The 17,848-nt window shown below is 43.8% G+C and overlaps 1 protein-coding gene across 1 annotated transcript in view; it reads left to right on the top strand.

Moving 5' to 3' along the window:
- LOC143428085 (uncharacterized) overlaps positions 1–17,848 on the top strand; it is a 49,340-nt gene that overhangs the window by 846 nt on the left and 30,646 nt on the right. The window contains exons 3-4 of the mRNA XM_076902736.1: positions 316–600; positions 1,173–17,727. Coding sequence (XP_076758851.1) covers positions 316–600; positions 1,173–17,727 — 16,840 coding nt within the window. The remainder of the gene's footprint in view (positions 1–315; positions 601–1,172; positions 17,728–17,848) is intronic.

Here is a 17,848-nt window from a genome sequence, read left to right as displayed (position 1 = left end):
CGCTTAAAAAACGTGCACTTGGAAACCTTGCGCTTAAAAAACGTGTGCTTGTGATACTATAGGTGCTTAGAAAACTGGCGCTTGTGATATTGTAGGTGCTTAGAAACTTGCGCTTGGAAAACTTGTGCTTGTGATACTGTAGACACTTAGAGGCGCTTAGAACTATTGCAATGCAACAATATGGTAGGCAAAGGGTTAAAAGATATCTGGCAGTTTTTAGTTATTTGTTCCTTCACCAACGCGAATTCGCTATGCTTTTATAATATATACTCAATGGTCAGAATAGTACATACGATTTTAAACGTTGCTGAACAGATAAATTCCCCGTTCGAAAAGAATCGAAAGAACCGTTGTCGCCGAATGGCCACGAACTCGCTCGGAACTTGTCACTCTCGACTATTCATGAAGAAAGAACGTCTCAGTTATACGACACACCGCAAACAGATCATTCCGTCACGTTGGACGATCGAGGAGAAGTGTCGTTTAGCTTTGATGGGAAAGAAGTCTCTGTCAGTCTGTATGAAACACCTGATCTCACTGAAGAGGAAGCTCTTCAGATCGTCGAAATGTACGCTGATCAATTGTCTGAACATGTAACAGGTGAGTTTTTCGTAATGCACGTGTGCATGTCTTAATGTACATGTATAGTGTGTTTAGAAAAGATTAACGTGAATTTTTAAAAATATATTACTTACCAAATCGTATATTGCTTGCGTTGAATTCTTGTTAAGATTTATTTTTCACGTGTAACATAGGAAATAATTGTTATATCGATGTATGTTGTAATATAAAGCACGACAGCGTATTGTGAAATTTTGATTATTGAATTCAAATAGGACAGCCGAACATCGCGTGTGTACGCGTTTAGTTTCCTCATTACGAAACAAAGTAAGAAGGAAAAATTTCTAAATAGAATGAATGAAAATATTTTACATAAATTTACTTTCCACAACAATTTTCAAAACTTTCATTAAACTCAAATTATCCTACACATAACGAATTACTTAAAAAATAAAAATATCACAAAACCGAAGAGAGAAAGTAAAAAATCTTGCTTTCAAGGTGTAGTCAAGTTATAGTTAATTCGTATTAACTTTTGCAGTGCTCCAAAAATTGTTTGAATACCGCCAAAAGTGTCTCAAAGTTCACAGATTTCCCCGTACTTTTTGTAGAGCACAACGTGATCGAATTGCCGCCGATGCGATTCGTCAAGGAGTCCTCGAACTCGTGCAATCTGTTAATGGAAGCGGTGGTGATCGACGTGTCCCCGGATTACTTTGTCAGCGCGGAAGATGGTGACGATCTGCGCACAGAAGCGGACTTCGAGGATGTCTCCATAATGGACGACATAACGCGAGTGTTCTCTTCCCCGGAACAAGACTCTCGAAGCTCTCTAAAAAGATCTGCCGCGTACAGTTTAGAAGAGGACGACAAACCTCCAACGAGGCCGCCCAGAAAAAAGTCCAGTTCTTCCTCGAAGAGTGAAAAAAGTGAGAAGAGCCAGAAAATAGAATCGGAAAGTTTCCACAGCGCTCAGAAAGACGAGCCATTCTCTCCAGTCTCCCCGATGTCCCCAGTATCATCATTGAAACAGGACGACAGCGACACTTTCGCGGACGCGTTGTCTTCAGCAAGGCTCTCCATCTCGGAGCACCAAGTGCAGAAGCTGTACGAAGACGGTCGCGAAAGGAAACGCAGCCTGAGCGGCGAGAAAACGGCTGGTTCCAGCATAGACGACGGGATAGGCGGCGACTCTTCCTTCGATTCCGTCACTGGGGCACCGAAACGCAAGAAGCATCGAAAAAAGAAGCACAAGCGAGACAAAGGTAGCTCGGAGGAGTCCTCTCTAGCCAGCGACATAAACGGGAAGCGAAGAAGAAGCAGATCAGGCAGCGCGAAGTCTGAAATGCATCAGCGTATAGAATCCATAAACAAAACCGAGGAACCGTACGTGGAGGACGTGGCGGACAAATCCAGCGAGAAGAGGCAGACCACCAGCGAATCCGACAAGTCTCTATCGAAGAGTAACAAGGAGCGTTTGTTGGACAATATGAAGAAATTGAAGGAACCTGTCCTCGTTGTTCGAGACACTTTAGTCAGCATCGACGGCCTGGAAACTAAATTGAACACTGGAAGCGAGGAGGAGTGCAAAGCGATCGTCACGGAGAATATCATCAAGCCTATTCAGAACTTATGCGAAGAGGTGTCCTCCATAGAATCGAAGGCCCTGAAGAACGCGGGAGATAGGTCGCTGAATCAGACTGTTAGGATTTCTCTGCTGGAAGCGATTGGTGGACCCACGGAAGAGCTTCTGCGTGGTATGGAATTGATCGAGCGGCAAGAGAACGTGAAGAGTCGTAGGAATGACTTGGTGGCGATTCTGGAGAGCCTCACGGACCCTGTCGATGAGATCCTGATGGGGATCACGAAGATCGAACACGAACTGACTGGTCGAGCTAAGGGGGAGAAGCCAATAGCGCTGATCAGAATGATCTCCGCGGTGTCGAAGCTCGATGGGAACGTCAGGGACGTGTTAACCGTGGACAAGGGCAGTTCGCGTTTGGTGGCAAGCTTGGACGAGGTTCTGAACACCCTGGACTTCTTCCTGAACGACGTCTCCGTGGATCCATCGAGAGGTACGATAGAAACCGTGGACACCGTCGTGGTGGAGTCCTTGTCGAAGTCTGTGGAGGACATGGCGCGAGCTTTGAGTCGAACAAGAGTGGAAGGTATCTCGAAAATGGTGGACGAGCTCATGATGCCGACGCGCGAGTTGAAGGCAAAATTGGATACTTTGAGGTCCGCTCTAGAGACTTACGAGGCGAGAGGCATTCTGTCCGAGCACAGGACGAAGTTGATCGAGTCTCTTCAGGAATCTGTCGGTCAAACCATCGCAGAGATCCAAAGAGTGAAAAGCAGGAAGCCAGTCGAGGATCAGAAACCTCCTGTCGGGGAACCGAAGCAGGATATTCTGAAGGAAGCGAGGACGGCTCTTCAAGAAGCGCTTCAGTCGTACGAAAACGTGGCTGGTAATCTCGATCCTCGATTGTCCTCCATCTTCGATCGAGTCGACGAGATTTATCGGCGTTTGAAAACTCCTCAGAAGCGAGAAATCGGTATAGAGTCGCTGACCAACTTGGAAGGCCCTCTTTATTCCTTGCAATGCGCTCTGACCTCGATTTCCATGGCCGAAAGCTCTGAAACAATATTCAAGCTTCTGGAACCATCGATTTCTCAATTAAAATCAACAATCGCTAATCTGAACGAGAATTCGTTGCAGCCTGTTCTAGAACTGGTGCACGGCATCGAAAGAATCGTTCGCGGGGCAGAGAACGATCTGGAAGCGACGACCTCTTCGAGGTCGACTCAAAGCGAGCCGCAGACTTTGCCAGAGAAGATTTTGGATCCTCTGATCGACGTGCAGTCGGCCTTGAGCGCAGCCTTGCAGAGCATCGAGGACGTAGCCTCTGTCACGAACGGGGCGACCAGTCCGCAACAAATATTGGCTTCTTCGGGAGTAGCCGCTTGCTTGATCGAGCTGAGACAATACGTGTCCGATGCAGCTCACACAGCAATGACCTTGAGGGAGGATGAGACATTGAACAGTCTGATAGATCTGAAAGAACCATTGCTCGACCTACAAGTGGCTCTCGTCTCGCAAGGAAGGACCATTCAGGAACTTCCGGTCATACGCAAAGTATCCGTTCCTCTGGAGAAGCTGAAGAAAGTGTTGACCAAAGTCCTGCACCACTGCGAGTCGGAGGAGGTAATCGAGTCGGTGACTAATTTATCGAAGATGTTGGAGGAAATAGAGACTCAGGTGCCAAAAACGGTGGCTAAACTAGTGGAAGCTGAAGAGGCAACGAAGCACTACTTGGACGGTCTGAACGTGGACAGGAATCTTAGCAACGTACACTTCTCGCTGTCTTCAGCTTTGGAGAGGCAAGAACGAAGTTTCCCCTCTTACACTTCCAGTCTGACCATATGCGTCGAGGACCTGCGACAAACCATTGGTTCTTCGGCAGTGGCGATAGCTAACCTGAAGAACCCGATCGACGAACAGATCGTGGAGCAAATCTATCAGCTGAAGGATTCTCTGCTGAGTTTGCAGAGGTCTCTGTTAACGCAGGAACACAAGCCGGAGGAGGAGCAGATTTTGAAGGACATTATAAAGCCGATTGAAAAATTGAAGGACCTTGTCCAAAGCATAGTGGACAGCAACGCGAGGACGGACGCGATTCTTCCGGTTCTGGAACTGCTGGAGGAGATAGAGAAGGATACGCCGTTAATCGCGAAGGAGGCGTCCAAGAAGAAGGCGCAACGGGAGGCAGAAAGGTTGATTCCTAAAAAAGAAGAGACGAAAGAGCAGAAAATTCAATCGTTCGCTTTAGCCAGTAGAATTAGTCAGTCTTTGGACCCCATGAAACACTGGCTATCCACCGCGTCTGAAGAGAGCACGAAGGACGAAGAGGAATCTGCGCTGAGTTCAACCGTGGACGAGTTTAAGCGAGACGTGAACAAAATCGCCATCGAGACGTCGTACTCCGAGCCTCCCAGTGACGAGAACTTAATAGAAGCTTTGATAGACCTTCGTGATCCTCTGGTGAAACTTCGAAACGCCATATCGACTTACCACGAGCCAGCAGATCTGGCCACGTTGCAGGGTCTGAGTAGACCGATGAAGTACCTCATGCAGACGATCATGGACGTCCTTCGAGACCACGAAGAGGAAGAGGCGCTCAGACCTATCGCGGACATCGTGGAGGAAATCGAAAACCAGATACCAATTTCTATAAAAGAAGCGCTTTACAGGAAGGAAGTGAAGGAGATGGTGAAGTCGATGACTCGTGAAAAAGAAGAAATAGGCGCTACCACTTCGCAGGAAACCATCCAGGAAGAATCCATTCCTCGAGAGACTGTTTCTCGGGAGAAGGAAGACGTATTGGCGAACATATCTCAAGATACCATCCCCGAAGGCACGCTGATGGAAAGCAGTTCGTTGTTACCAGAAACGCAGCTCGCTCAGTCGATAATCGAACAGACCACCGTGGAAGAAATCAGTTCCCAAAGAACGGAACAATTGGTTACCACCATAGAGGAATTGCCAAAGGGAAAAGAAGATGAAGAATCAGCCAGTTTGATTAATTTATTATCTAACACCTTGGAAGGTATTCAGTTGGACGTGACTGGAATTCTGGAGGACTACGAACAGCCTACAGCCGGCACCGCCATTGTACCAATTTCTGCGCTGGCCAATTCTCTGGATGAACTTAGGAAAACGATTTCCGACATGCAAATCACAGCTGGAAATTATAACGCATCGATGGCTACACACGAGGAGATGGTTAGCCAGACTGTTTCCGTTCTGCAAAGTCTCTATCAACCACTGAACGACCTTCAAAAGGTTCTCCAGCTGTCGCACCAGCACGGTGCTCAAGAGCTGATCATTTTGAACCATTTGATACAGCCATTGAACGCAATTGAGTCGGACGTGATCAACTATGCGATTAGAAAGTTGGACCAAAGATCAGAGCTGAAGAAAAACTGCGAGCCCATTTTGAATCTGATTACAGACATCAAGGACACGATTCCCATCGTTGTAAAAGACATACACTCCAGGAAGGAACTGCTCGGATATCTTCGTGACGTCTCGAAGCCGTTGGTAAATATCGAGGAACAAATGAAGGTCTTGGAGACTCAAACTGGGAATACTTTGGAGACGGACGTAGCCAGAATTTTGGTGAAACCTTTGGATTATTTATTGAATACTATCGATGCCACATCTCAGGAACCCCAATTATTGGATCAACGGAGGGCCATCATCGTCGAGCTTCGAAGTCTCGCCGAACCTTTAGTAGAATTCCTCAGCTGCTTGTCAGTAGTGCAAAGCAGTCGCAGAAGTCTGGTTCCGGAAACGGCACTGCTAGACGAGAGAAGAAACGTGATCTCAAAAGCTGTGGAAGGTCTTCAGAAGCAGACATCCACCATTTTGGACAGAATATCCAAATTGGAAGGTGCTACTTCTTTGGAAACAGCATTGTCCTCGTTAAGAAATGCTACCATCTCTGTGCAGAAGCAAATTGGTAAGACCGATTACTCGCGTCGACCAAGCACCGCGGAATTCAGTCTTCAGTATAGCCTTCAAACGTCCTTCGATCATTTAAGTAATACGATCGCGTCTGTGGATGAACACGTGGACGAACCGGTTCGTGAAGTGATTTCGAAATCGTTGGAGGCTTTGCAGAAGCAGATCTCATTGTCGCAGACGCACTTCATGGAGTCGTACAGCGGGCAAGAAGTTGATGAGGAGGCCATTGTGGAGGGATTCCTTTATCCAACCAATCAACTTCGATCAGCTCTGAATACGTTGAAGGAAAAGATCGACCAGAAGACGGTGCCATCGATTTCGGTTAAGGCCGTGACTCTTCTTCAGGCTTTGGGTAATTCGGCGACCGAACTAGCTTCATCTTTGTCTCTTCATCGTGTTCAATTGATTCGCGATGGCGCGTCCGAGGGTTCTTCGTTCGTGGAAACGTTGTCTGCTGTCGTAGACGTTTTGCAGAGTGTGAGAAATTCTATAAAGGCCATTGAACAGGTCGCGGATGTTGAAGGAAAGGTGAAGGACGAAGATGAGAAGAAAGGGCAGAGTACTTCGCTTGACGTGCCGATTACTATCACACAGATTGAGACTATCATCGATGAGGTAATTGAAATTTCGAAAGAAGAGGTGGAGAGTCTATTGACTATAGAAAAAGTGTCACCTGAAAGAACAGTACCGGAAATAAAGGAGATGAAGAGCATTTCAGAAGAAGAAGAAGCTGCTTTGTTAAAGGAGGGTGAAATGAAAAAAGTGCAGAAAGTTGAAGCTGATGAAGAAATAAAAGAAGGAGTTGAAGATCTTGAGAAAATGGAGGAAAAAGAAACAAAAGCCACTAAGATTATAAAAGAAGAGAAGATTGAAGTTTTTCAGAGTGCAAAGGAGCAGGAAGCTGAAGCTCTTCAGCAAATGAAGGAAAGTAAAGTTGAGGCTCTTGAAGGCATGAAGGAAGAGCAACTTCAAGCTCTGTATACAGAAAAAGCTGAAAAAGACAAAGTTGTTGAAAAAGTAGAAGAAGAAAAACATAAAGCTTCTGAAGCAATTAAAGGAGAAAAGATAGAAGTTCTTGATGGAATGAAGAAAGACAACATTGCAGCTCTTCAGGAAATGAAAGAAGGAAAGGTTGAAGTTCTCGAAGGATTGAAAGAAGAAGAGATTCAAACTGTGAAAGGTGCAGTGAAAGAAGAAAAAATTGAAGCTCCTGAATTAGTAGAAGAAGACAAAGTGAAAGCTTCTGAAGTAATTAAAGAGGAAAAAGTAAAGGCTTTTGAAGCATTGAAGGAAGAAAAAGTTGAGGTTCTTGAAGGATTGAGAGAAGAAAAAATTGAAGCTCTGGGTGCAGTCGAAGATAAGAGTGCTAACGTTCTTGAGAAAATAGAAGAAGAAAAGCCCAAAGCTTCTGAAATAATTAAAGAAGAGAAGGCAGAAGTTCTTGAAGGACCTAAAGAAGAAAAAGTGGGAACTCTTCAAGGCATAAAAGAAGGAAAAGTTGAAGCTGTTGAAGAAATGAAGGAAGAAAAGATTCAAGTTTCCAGTACAGTAAAAGAAGAAGGGATTGAAGCTCTTAGAACAGTAGAAGAAGGAAAACTTAAAGCCCCTGAAGTAGTCAAAGAAGAGAAGGTAGAAACTCTTGAAGGAATAAAGGGAAGCGAAGTTGAAGCAATTCAAGAAATGAAAGAAAGTAAAATTGAAACTCTTGAAGAAATAAAAGGGGAAAAAGTTCAAGCTCTAGATACGAAGGAAGGTGAAAAAGCTGAAGTACTTGAAAAAGTGGAAGAAGAAAAGCTTGACGCTCCTCAATTGGTTAAAGAGAAGAAAGTAGAAGCTCTTGAAGGAACAACGGAAAGTAAAGCTGAAGCTCTTCAGGAAATGAAAGAAAGTAAAGTTCAAGCTCTTGAAGAAATGAAAGAGGAAAAGGTTCAAGCTCTAGATACAAAGGAAGGTGAAAAAGCTGAAGTACTTGAAAAAGTAGAAGAAGAAAAGCTTGACGCTCCTCAATTGGTTAAAGAGATGAAAGTAGAAGCTCTTGAAGGAACAACGGAAAGTAAAGCTGAAGCTCTTCAGGAAATGAAAGAAGGTAAAGTTGAAGCTCTTGAAGAAATAAAAGAGGAAAAAGTTCAAGCTTTAGATACAAAGGAGAGTGAAAAAGCTGAAATTCTTGAAAAAGTAGAAGAAGAAAACCTTGAAGCTCCTCATTTAGTTATAGAAAAGAAGGTAGAAGTTCTCGAAGGAACAGAGGAAAGCAAAATTGAAGCTATTCAAGAAATAAGAGAAAGTAAACTTGAAAGTCTTGAAGAAATAAAAGAAGAAAAACTCCAAGCTTTAAGTGTAGAAGAAACTGAAAAAGCTAAAGTTCTTGAAAAAATAGAAGAACAAAAACTAATAACTCCTGAAGCAATAAAAGAAGAAAACATAGAAGGCCTAGAAGTAAGAAAGGAAGGTGAAGTTGGAACTCTTGAAGAAACGAAGGAAGGAAAAGTTGAAACACTTGTAGAAGTGAAAGAAGAAAAAGCTGACGCTCTTGAAAGGGCGACAGAAAAGACAGTAGAGGTAATTGCTGAACAGAAAACAGAACCACTGCAAGTAAAGGAAACAGCAGACATCTCATCTCAAAAAGTGGAAGAAAACAGGCGTAAAGAGGAGGATACTGCAGCAGTTGCGCAAACAACAGAACAAGTAACAAAGACAGAGGAAATAACTGAAGTACCATCGACAGAGAGCAATAAAATGGCGAAGGAAATGGAAAAGATAGAAGTAGTGTCTGAAAAATCCGAAGTATTGGAGAAGAAAGAAGAGAAGATAGAAGAACAAACACAGAAGGAAACTAAAGAAGAACCAGAAATGTCTGGAAAGCCAGACGAGGTTATAAAGAAAGAAGATGGCACAAAAGAAAGTAAAGAAGTAATAACGAAAGAAGAAAGTATAAAAACAATGCCTGAAAAGGAACAAGAAATGGTTAAACAAGAGGCATCAATAGAAAAGGAAGAAGTACAGAAAACTGAAGAGAAAATGGAATTAACAAAGGAGACAGAAGAAGCTATGCAAAAAGGAGATGTATCATCGCAAGAAGTTTCGAAAAAAGAAGAAATTGTAGAAACATCGACACAAAAACTTGAAATGACAACTCAAGAAAACGAAAAATCTGCTAAACCAGAAAAAATATTGGGAAAAGAAGAAACTGTGCAAGTACTATCTGAGAAAACCGAAGAAATAACAATAAAAGAAGAAGAAATAAAAGCTTTGTCTAAAACAACAGAGGAATTGGCAAAAGTAGTGGAAAAAATAGAATCTTCTCACGAAGAAACAGGAATGCTAGCAACAAAAGAAGAAAAACCCGAAATCTTAATAGCAAAAGTGGAAGATGTAGTTAAAAAAGATGACAACGAAGCAGTATTATCTGAAAAATCAAAAGAGTTGACAAAGGAAGAACAAAAGAGCCAAGCATCAGCAGAAGAAACAAAGGAAAGTATGGAAGAAGTAACTGAACAGAAAATGATAGGGAAAAAAGAAGAAAAGGTTGAACTTGCAATGGAAAAAATTGAAGATGAAGCTAGAGATGAAACAAAAAAAGTAGAGCAAAGTACAAGTCAAGTAGCAAAAACAGAAGAACCTAAAAAATTGGATGAATCTTCGGAAAAACTGCAAGCTGCAGAGGACGTGCATAAAAAAATAGAAGAAGTAATGAGAACAGAAGAAATCTTAAAACAATCTTCTGAAGAAACAAAAGAAGCTGCACAAGAAAAAGTAATCAAAGAACCTCTATCTGAGAAGTCGAAAGAAGCTGTGAGACAAGAAGAAACGATTCAATCTTTATCACAAAAAGTGGACGAGTTATCTAAAGCGGAAGAGAAAGCAAAAGAAGAAAGCCAAGAGGTTAAAATAAAACTCTTACAAAAAGCAGCATCGTCGATCATCACGCTGCAACAACCTTTCGCAGAATTAACCAACCTCGTGGCCACAGCCTTGGCAGAGCCGCTTTCTTCAAAATCGGAAGAAGAAAAGCGAAGAATTCGAGAACTGACCGCGTTGATACAAATCCTGTTCGACTTGAAGGCCACTAGTCCACCAATTCGAAATATATTAGCTTCTTCCTCGGTTCCTGAACTTCAAACGCAATTCATTTATCTGCTCAACTCATTAATAAACGTGGAACAGGCTACAGAAAAAGTTCTTTGCATCACACAGAAGGAACTGATGCCAGCATTGAAGGAAAACGTAATGGTGTCCCTGCAAATCCTTTTGGAACCTTTAGAATCTCTTCAGCGCGAATTGCGTTCCCTTCAACAAACAGATACACTAATCTCCACGAATGCAGAGCGTGTAAACGACATAATTTCTGAATTAACCAAAGTAATACGTAAAACCGCGGAACTGAAACGGATGAAAGTAGTCGAGGAAATTAAAGAGATGGCGACGCGAAGAGATACGGAAGAAACCACAGTGAAGCCACTAGAAGAACTTATAGAAGCCCTGATGGTCTCCCATGACCAAAAACTAGAGGAAGCCGCTCCATTCGAATCTGCAACGCCTACAATGGAATTAATCGAGCAAGCTAAATTAGTTACAGAAGAAGAAGTGAGGTTAGAATTGAATCTGGTGGAGAAAATAATAAACCCGATACAAAAACTGCGCGAAATGATGGCAGACATCGAAAAGCAGGAAGTGGAAGAAACGGAAATCTTGGATCTTCCAACGAGAAAGACAGCTACAGCTATACTGAATAGTATTATTCACCCTCTAGAAGAATTAGAGCAGTCCTTGAGCATCTCAGCTCAGCAGCAAATTGCAGAAGTTCAAGAAACAACAGAAGAAACGAGGCAAACCGTTCCACCATTTAAATCGTTGCCAGTAGGCACTGTGCTAAGAGAACTGGACAAGTCCATCGCTACGATTCAGCAACAGCTGGTTCTGGAAACTGACGAGGAGGTTCTGAAATCAGAAAGCAAAGCGTCGATGGTAAAAGAAGTAAAAAAATCACTGGAAAACCTAAAGTTTTCCGTCGGCGCGGTACAGAAGATCATAGTAAACGAAACGGAAAGTGCGAGGGCAGTTTCGAACGTAGAGAAAACACTTGCTGTTGAGACGTTCGCCAAATCGGTGAAAGAATTGGGAGAGAAGTGTATGGCAATTGTCAGTCAGCCTAAAGCAAGCATGAAAGCACACGAGGGAACCCGAAAACAGGAATTGGAACAAGTTTTAGAGATGATGGTCCAGCCTATTCAATTGTTACGCGAGACTACGTCTGAAATTGAAGAGCAGAAGGCTGAAGAGGCTCCGGCTTTGGATCAAACAAGCAAGGACATAGTGGAAGTTCTGAAGCCTCTGGTGCAACCTTTGGAAGAACTCGAACAACTGTTGTGCGTAACGGTTCACGACACTAGCGCTGCAGGGGAAGAAACAACCGAAGAGTTAGTTGTTCCATCCGCAGAGATATTGAAACTCACACCTATTCTGGAACAACTACAAGAGTCAATCGTCTTGATAGAGCAGCAGGTAGCTCTGCAGCCGCAAAAACTCGTGGAAGCTTCCATCGCTGCTCCATTGGAGAACCTGAAATCCGTTGCGACAGCAATTCAAAATCTCGAGACGGAAGAGGCGACGGAGTTACCAAGCGAAGAGAGGACCACAGCTCTGAAAGCGTTCGCCAAGTGCCTCGAAGAAATAGGAAAAGTGTGTTCAGTGGTCTCTAGTCAACAAAAAGTTGAAGTGAGTTTCCTGGAACAGCCACAGGTGGCTAAGCTCAAGGCACAAGAGTTTCTCGAAACTATAGCCAGTCCAATTCAAGCACTACGTGAAACGGTATCGAAAATCAACGAACAACAAGCTGAAGAAGCCGAAGTGTCTGAAATTAAGGAAGCAGCAACTGTATTGCAAACTTTGGTCGGACCTTTGGAAGAATTGGAGAAATCGTTGTCCGTGGCTGCTGAGCAAATGAGCACGACTGAAGAAGAATTTGCTGGAGAGTTGAAGAGTGCTCGATCTTCTGTTAAGTTAAGCGTTGAACCAGTTTTAGAGGAACTGCAAAAGTCCATCGCTGTGATTCAAGAGCAAGCGTTCCTCGAGCAATCTGAAGAAAAGTTAAGCGATAAATTGGAGACTTCAGTCGCTAGATCTATAGAAGAGCCATTGGAAAACTTGAAGTCCTCGGTGGCAGCTGTTCAGGAGATAATCAGCGTCGAGACTGAGCAGGCGAACGATTTATCAGCAGTCGATAAAGATGCGATTCTAAAATCGTTCGCGAAGTCTGTGGAAGAAATCAGTGAAAAATGTCTGGCAGTAATTTCTCAGCAACAAGTAGGAGTGCAACTGGTTCCCAAAAAATTGGAAGAATCACAGGTAGAGATCCTACAAATGGCAATCGGTCCTCTTCAAGTACTACGAGGAGCTATCGGCAAAATCGAAGAAGAAAATCTTCAGCAAGTTGAGACTCTTAATGTGCACGAACCAGAGAATGCGTTGAAAATTTTAGTAGAACCACTAAAGAAATTAGAAACGTCGTTGTCTTCCACCGTACAACAAGCCATCTCGATGCAAGTTGAGAAAGTTGAAGAAATGCCTGAAAAAGCTTCAGCATTTGAGAAACTGGACATTAAACCGATCGTGGAAGAAATTCAAAAGTGTGTAGCCACGGTTCACGAGCAGGTGAAATTGCAAACGGCGACAATTGACACTACCGAGAAGAGTTCTGTCATGCAAGCTGCGGAGAAGTCATTGGAGAACCTCAATTCTTCCCTCGCGATCATTCAAAGCACGGTTACCATCGAATCTAACCAAGAAGAGAAGTTGTCGGACACAGAGAAGGTTTTGGCTTTAGAACAGTTCGCTAAATCGGTGCAAGAACTGGAGGAATGCTTGGCCGTGGCAAGTCAAGGTCAAGCAGAGGTAAAGGAAAGCGTGGCTGCAGCGAGCGAAGCTGAAAAACTGGAGGCGCCAGTTCTCGAGACGATCATCGTGCCGGTTCACACGTTGCGCGAGACTCTTATGAAGATACAGGAAGAGAGCCTTGAAACGGTTGGATCTCTGGTAACGGAGCAGATGAATGTGCAGACGTTGAAACCGTTAGTGCATCCGCTCGAAGAATTGGAGAGGTCTTTGGTGAACGCTGTGCAGCTGGCGACTGGCCAGAAACTTGAAACTGTGGAGGAAATAAAAGAAGAGATACCACAAATGCATGCCCTTCAACCAATTTTGGAAGAACTGAAAGAAAGTATCGTTTCTGTACAAGAACAATTAACCTTGAGTTCAGAAGTAACTCCTGAAATGGAGATGATTAAGAGTGTCACTGAAGCGATCGAAGAATTAAAGATGTCCGCCATGGCTGTGCAACAGGTAGTCGCGACTGCGACGGAACAAACTGAAGAAATGAGAACAGAGAAGTTGTCTACCATAAAAGCTTTTGCCAAATCGATAGAACAATTAGAAGAAAGGTGCTCAGCTATGGTTAGTCAACGTAAAACGGAAAAGAAATTGCAGGAAGCTGAGAAGCAACGAGCGATCATGGTGGATGTCGATGTTCTTCAGAAAATTCGCGGCACAGTTCATGTTCTTCGTGAATCGATTTCGCAGATTGAAGAAGAGAAAATGTTAGAAGTGGAGGAGCTGAAGAAACCAACGGAAGAGCAGATTAATCTGAAATTAAACATTCTTTTTGAACCACTAAGCGTGCTGGAGCAAGCTTTAACAACTGCTGTACAAGAAGGTAAAATGATAACTGGGGAATCTGCCATGGAATTAAAGAAAAGTGAAGTTTCGATGGAAACATTGAACTTGAAACCTGTGTTAGAGGAATTGCAGAAGTCTATTGCCGTTATTCACCAGCAAACGGTTGAAGTAGCCGCCATCTCAACGGAAACGAGCGAAGTTAATCTAATGAAGGCGGCTGAGAAGTCTCTGGAAGAGATGAAGCTGTCTGTAGCAGCTGTTCAAGAAATGGCGGCTGCTAAGCCAGGCGAAGTAAAAGAAATGGCAGGCGAGGATAAATCTTGCTTGGAAGCTTTTGCGCAATCGGTGGAAGAAGTTGGAGAGAAACTGTTAGCCGTGATCAAGCATCAAGAGGTGAAGAAAGCCGTTGAAGAAATCTCACGGAAGAAGAAAGTGACCGAAGATTTCGTAAAAAGTGTGATTCAGCCTCTCACTGAATTACAAGACACGATTTCGAGTATGGAGAAAGAAAGTGAATCGTTGACAAAAAAGAAGAAACAGGAAGCCGTGGTTTTCTTGAGTATGCAGCACCCGTTGCACCAAATTGAAGAAACATTTTTGTCAGCCATGAAAGAAGAGGCAAAAGTAACTTCTCAAGCAATTCCAATTCTGCAAAAACTGCCTGTTACATCCACGTTGGAGGAGCTCGATAAAAGCGTTGCAGAAATTCAGAAACAGCTCGTTTTTGCTAAAGAAACGCTAACTTCAGCAGAAGACGCGGAAGATTTGATGGCGGTAAAAAATCTGGAACGATCGTTGAGCGATTTGAGGACGTCCGTAGCAGTGGTTCAACAATTAGCGACTATAAAGGAACCTAGGCAACAAATTTTGGACATCGATAACGCATCCGCGTTGCAAGTCTTTGGAAAAGCTGTAGAAGAACTGAAGAAACAATGTTCCGCGGCTATTTCAAGGCCAAAACTAATTTCTACCATCATAGGAACGATAGAGTTGAAACAACCAATGAAAGCTGAAGCATCAGAAAGTATCTTGGTCCCTGCAAAGCTCCTGCAAGAATCCATTTCCACGATAGAAGAAATAAAGCTTCAGGAAGCGGAAACACTCGACACCTCGGAACTGAAGAAACCTGTAACATTATTGAGCGAACTTATACCTCCGTTGCAACAATTAGAAAAATCATTCGTCGCTGCTATTCAAGGAGAACACATAAAGGAGCATACAACGGGGGATATAGAAGCTGACAAAGTGTCCTTCGAAAAAGCTAACCTGAAGCCCATCCTGGAAGATTTTCAGAGATCGATCGCCGAGATTCAAGAGCACATGGTCGAAGAAGGTGTGCGAAGTTTATCAGAAGTCGAGGACGTTTCCCAGCTGAAGACAATGGCGCAAACGCTGACCGACTTGAGGACTTCCGTTGCAGTCATTCAACAGGCCACTGAAACTATACCAGAGGTCGCGAATGATTTACCAAAAACCGATAGTTCTACAGCGTTCGAGACGTTCGCCAAGTGTCTTCACGATTTAGTAGAACGAGTAGCGACTATCGATCACCAGCAGATGATCATCGAACCTGCCGCGGACACCATTTCGGAGGACGTGTCCTCCTTGAAGACTTGGGCGGATGTGATGGAAGAACCGAACGTTCAGGTCACCGAAGCGGTAACGGTGGACCAAGGAACCATGGAGTCACCTTCGGAAATAGCTCTGTCGATTTCTGAGGAGGAAGCTCAAGCGCTGAAAGGGTTGGCGAAGCCTCTCAACGAATTGAAAGAACGTCTAGCGGTAGTTGTCGAAGAACGGAAGTCGATGGACGCGAACGAAGTCGCGTTATCCTTGTCGGAAAAGGACGAACTTTCTCTGCTGATGACAATGGCAGAGCCTCTGTTAGAGCTGAAGAACGCAGCTGTATCCGTGATTTTCGAGCAAACCGCCATCGAATCTGCTAGAGAAAAGTCCTTCGTCGGTGATGGAAGGCAGGAAGCTACTTTGAATCCGTTGATCGAGCCTTTGGAGGAACTGTGCAAGTCGATCGCGGTGATCGAGAATCGCATGCTGGTCGAGTCCACGGTGGATCGGACGGTGGACGAAGTTACCTTGCTGACAGCGTTAGCCGAGCCATTGATGACGCTTCACAGAAGCATCGCTGTGCTCGAGGAGCGTGTGATGTCGCCAGACGTGGAACCGATCCCGGAAGAGTCGACCAACTGGATTGCGGAGTGTCTGACGGCGCCGTTGCAGGAAATAGAGAGATCCATAGCTGAGATTAAGGAATGCGTCGTGATGGAACCCGAGTCTGGGGTTGCCGAGGAACTCTCGAGGATCACGACGCCGGATTGGTCCATAGTCGAGAAACTGGTGGAACCGGTGGAAGCTATAAAGTCGACGATCATTGAGATGAAGGAACGGTTCAGCGGAGATGAGAAGGTGGAAGACGAGGCTGAATACGAAGCTGTGAAGAGTTTGGTGCGACCGCTCGCCGAAGTTCACGAGAGCTTCTTGGTGCTGAAGAATAAAACCGACATGACCATGGACGAGGAGGAAGCTACCATCGACGCCATTGTGGAATCCCTCTCGAATCTCGAGAAGAGTATATCGCGAATCGAAGAGCAGGCTGCTGAGAGAATACAAAAGTCCGCGATAACGGACCAGACGATAATCGGGATTCTAGCTAAGCCTCTGGTTCGACTGAAGGAAAAAATTATGACCGTGGAGGAATCTTCCACGGTGTATCTTGAAAATCTGGAGAAACCGTTGAAGGAGCTGCAGTCGGCTTTGGAGATCGTTTCTATGAAACAGCGGAAGAAATTGTTGAAGAGAGAGACGACTGTCTCGGTGGAAGAAGCTGCGAGATTGTCGACGAGATTGGTGAATTCTATTAAGGAGATCAACGATTCCATCGAGTCGATTGATAATAAGATAAACAGTTATCACGGTTTGCTGGGTATTGAGATTCAAATAGAGAACGAAGCGCTGAAGATGTTGGCGAAGCCACTTGCGGAACTTAAACAGGGCTTTCAAAGTGTGTTAGAGCGAAATAAATTTGAAGAATCGATGATAGATTCTTTGAAGAAACTTCGAAACGCGATTTCTGTGATTCAACAACAGTCTGCTGATAAACCTGTAGCCGATTCCTCTTATTCAGAGGCGGCGGACATTGTTGGCATGTTGAGGACTTTGATACCGAGTTTGTACGAACTGGAAGCATCCACTGAGAAAGTCGAGACGTTCTGGAAGGAGAATTTAAGTGGCGAAGGGCTCGTGGAACTGGAAACGCCTGTTACAAACTTGATGAATGATATTAATTTACTTCGTGATAAATTGTTAAATATCAAAGTGGTATATGAAAAGGATGAACAGAAGAAGAAAGATAAGAAGAAGAAGAAGACAGAAGAGATTAAGGAGCAGGTGGAAGAGATAGAGATGAAGGAAGAAAAACAAAAGATGCAAGAAGAAGTTGACAAGAGGGAAACTGAGAAATTGAAACAAGAGGAAGATGAGCGTAAAAAGAAGGAAGAAGATGAAAAACAGAAGCAAGAGGAGGAAATTAAGAAGAAAGAGGAAGCTGAGAAATTGAAACGTGAAGAGGAGGAGCGTAAGAAGAAAGAGGAAGCTGAGAAATTAAAGCAAGAAGAGGAACGTAAGAAAAAAGAAGAGACGGAAAAATTGAAGCTTGAAGAAGAGGAGCGTAAGAAAAAAGAGGAAGCGGAAAAATTGAAACTTGAAGAGGAGGAGCGTAAAAAGAAAGAGGAAGTTGAAAAATTGAAACAAGAAGAAGAGCGTAAGAAAAAGGAGGAGGCTGAGAAATTGAAACAGGAACAAGAGCGTAAGGAAAAAGAAGAAGCCGAAAAGTTAAAGCTTGAAGAAGAGGAACGTAAAAAGAAAGAGGAAACCGAGAAAGTAAGGCAAGAGGAAGAGCGTACGAAAAAAGAAGAAGCAGAAAAGTTGAAGCTTGAAGAGGAGGAGCGTAAAAAGAAAGAGGAAGCTGAAAAATTAAAGGAAGAGGAAGACCGTAAGAAAACCGAGGAAACAGAGAAATTAAAGCAAGAAGAAGAGGAGCGTAAAAAGAAAGAGGAGGCTGAGAGATTGAAA

Source organism: Xylocopa sonorina, chromosome 10 (genome assembly GCF_050948175.1).
Source record: "Xylocopa sonorina isolate GNS202 chromosome 10, iyXylSono1_principal, whole genome shotgun sequence".
Classification (NCBI taxonomy): domain Eukaryota; kingdom Metazoa; phylum Arthropoda; class Insecta; order Hymenoptera; family Apidae; genus Xylocopa; species Xylocopa sonorina.
The sequence above is the reverse complement of the archived record's forward strand: the minus strand, read 5'-3'. Positions and strand labels throughout refer to the sequence as shown.